This window comes from Monopterus albus, unplaced genomic scaffold (genome assembly GCF_001952655.1).
Source record: "Monopterus albus unplaced genomic scaffold, M_albus_1.0 scaffold154.1, whole genome shotgun sequence".
NCBI lineage: Eukaryota > Metazoa > Chordata > Actinopteri > Synbranchiformes > Synbranchidae > Monopterus > Monopterus albus.
Window position 1 is genome coordinate 1,059,719 of NW_018128034.1, and position 2,416 is coordinate 1,062,134.

At 38.9% G+C, this 2,416-nt stretch overlaps 1 protein-coding gene across 1 annotated transcript in view; it reads right to left on the bottom strand.

Annotated features, from left to right (window-relative positions):
• Positions 1-2,395, bottom strand: part of LOC109968591 (uncharacterized) — a 3,691-nt gene extending 1,296 nt beyond the window's left edge. The window contains exons 1-3 of the mRNA XM_020614952.1: positions 1,297-2,395; positions 975-1,127; positions 4-96 (exon numbers count right to left, since the gene is read on the bottom strand). Of these exons, the coding sequence (XP_020470608.1) occupies positions 4-96; positions 975-1,127; positions 1,297-2,307 (1,257 nt within the window). The 5' untranslated portion in view covers positions 2,308-2,395. The remainder of the gene's footprint in view (positions 1-3; positions 97-974; positions 1,128-1,296) is intronic.
• Between the last annotated feature and the right edge of the window lie 21 nt (positions 2,396-2,416).

The window sequence follows — 2,416 nt, forward strand, 5'->3', positions numbered from 1 at the left end:
CACCATATACTCCTGCACCAGACCATCAGGATCCTCGTTGAGGTATATGCAGAGTCCTTTTATGACACACTCCCTGCAGACATCAATGTCATTCTCCTAGATTAAAAACAAAAAATATAGTAGCATTACATTTTCAGTAGCAGGGATGAAAAGTTAGCAAAGACAAAGAGCTGTGAGGTTGGCATCTCAATGTAATCATCAAATAAAATGCAGATAAAATTCAGTTCTGGAAAATGGTTACTTTAAGCTAAACTTGTACTGGACTTGATCACCATTGTTGAGCGGTAGCTTTGTAACCATATCAAGCCCATGATTTTAATCACCTTCTACAGTAAGCAGCAAGTTGCATTTTAGGTTCATGTGCATCTCTGTTATAGATATTTTATAACCTTAATTCAAGTCCACATTACATTTCCGTTTGGCAGAACAGTGGATCCTTATTAACTTCATCCCTTCACTAGTGGATGTGAAAGAACAATGTTGTTACAAATTCTTATTTGTGGGACACTATGGGCGCATTACAGATTTTCATGGCCCTTTCAGACCTGCAAGCATACCAGATTTTGGAATTTGTGTTTTATGTTCCTTTGTTTTGACACTAAGAAAAGCTCAAGTGACATATTTATGCATGTTGTACAATTTGAAATTATACAACATGCATTGCTAGGCTGAATTGGCCTGCTGATGGAACAAAACTATACTGATTTTATCCTTTATCATTCTTGTAATATATCTGACTCAAGTTTTCATAAAGTGGAGCTCATACGTGGCTGATGTGTATATTTTTTGCACTTTTCACAGAGGCAAATATTGTCCCCCCCAGTGTCACCACCACATGGTTATGATACCTTTATATCAGATAAAAATCTAAAATAATTTTCTGGTATGCAGAATCACAATTTTAGTATTGACCATTTTAATGGATACTTAAATCTATTAATTCCATTTATAGTGATATATTTAAAAGTTCTTACCGTCACCATGGCCGTCAAGTCTTTAAGCTTTGTGCCCTGCTGTCCTGATCGCTTTGCGAATACCCTCAACAGATTTGAGGAGTGTAAGTCAAGCTGTGACAGAAACCTCGACTGTAGCGGCATAGTTGTGATGCGCTTAAACTCTGCATTTATCTGAAATGAAACAACATTAACCAATTTTTTAACGCCACAGGCCAATCACAAATTCATACATTAGAAGTTTCACCAGAACTGCACCCACCAGTGACATCTCTAAATGTTGTAGCGCATATTCCCCAACAGCAAAAACAAGTCACACTGTTAAAGAAATGCTTAAACTTACCTCCATTACGTCAAAGAGAGCTGGCCATCTCTCTTGTACATCACTGATCATGGGAGCATCACGAACTATTTCTTGTCTTCTTAATGGAAATGTTTTTTCCATTTTGGCTCTAATCACCTCTCTGTTATTACGCTTTTTGATTTCTGAAAGCAGTTCAACCCTCATCTTCTCCAGGGACTGGTAGCTTTCTCCAAGTGGAAAGGGAGGACAGTAAGCCACTTCACCCCTCTTTGGCTTTTTAACATCAAAGGCAGGACAACGTTTTCCATCTGGTTTATGTTTCAAAGCATTTACACATACTTCAGGACATCCTACTTTCCGGAGATGTGTGCGGTAGTTGGATAACTTGTATTTGAGACTGGTCTTCCAACCCCCATAGCCTGTTGCTGAACCCGTTTCTTGTAAACATGGATGCCTCATGATGAGTGCCTCTGCAACTTGGTCAAACTCTCTGTCTGTAACATACACTTTATATTTAACTATCTCCTGAATCAACACTTCCAGTATATCAGACTTCAGCTTTGGATCGGGGATCAGCAATGTCCCTTTTTCTTTAAAAGCTTTGTTTGCCTCCTGAAGCTTGAGCTCTGCATCATATGGAAAATGTGGAACACAGAACATATCTGGCCATGAAGACCGTGAAGAAGTGGATTCCGGAGATGAGAGAATCACAGTGCTATCTCTAGAAGATGATGTGCTGTCATCAAGATAACTGGATGGTGGGATGGAGCAACTTTCAACACACTGACCAGTGTCAATGTTCACAGGTTTGCTGGATGTGTATATGACCTTGAGTGTAGCTTTGTCTTGAATTTCCTCAGTGGAAGTTAAATTCATAAACTCATTGCCAAAAAGAGTGTCCATGAACTGAAGCCGAAAGGGTTCATTTATTTTACACTGATTCTTTATCTCAGTTTCTATTTCAGCCAAAGTTAATGGCAGGCCAGTGGAAAACAGCACCCTCTGACAGCTGTCTGGCCCTAGGATTACTCTGAGAATAGCTGATGCCATGGTTTCACTTCACTGTCTGTTAGAAAAATAAGAGAAAGTAAACAAGAGGTTTGCAATCATTAGGTACATGTGATCATCAAAATCACTGTCAATATCACTGACAATAATT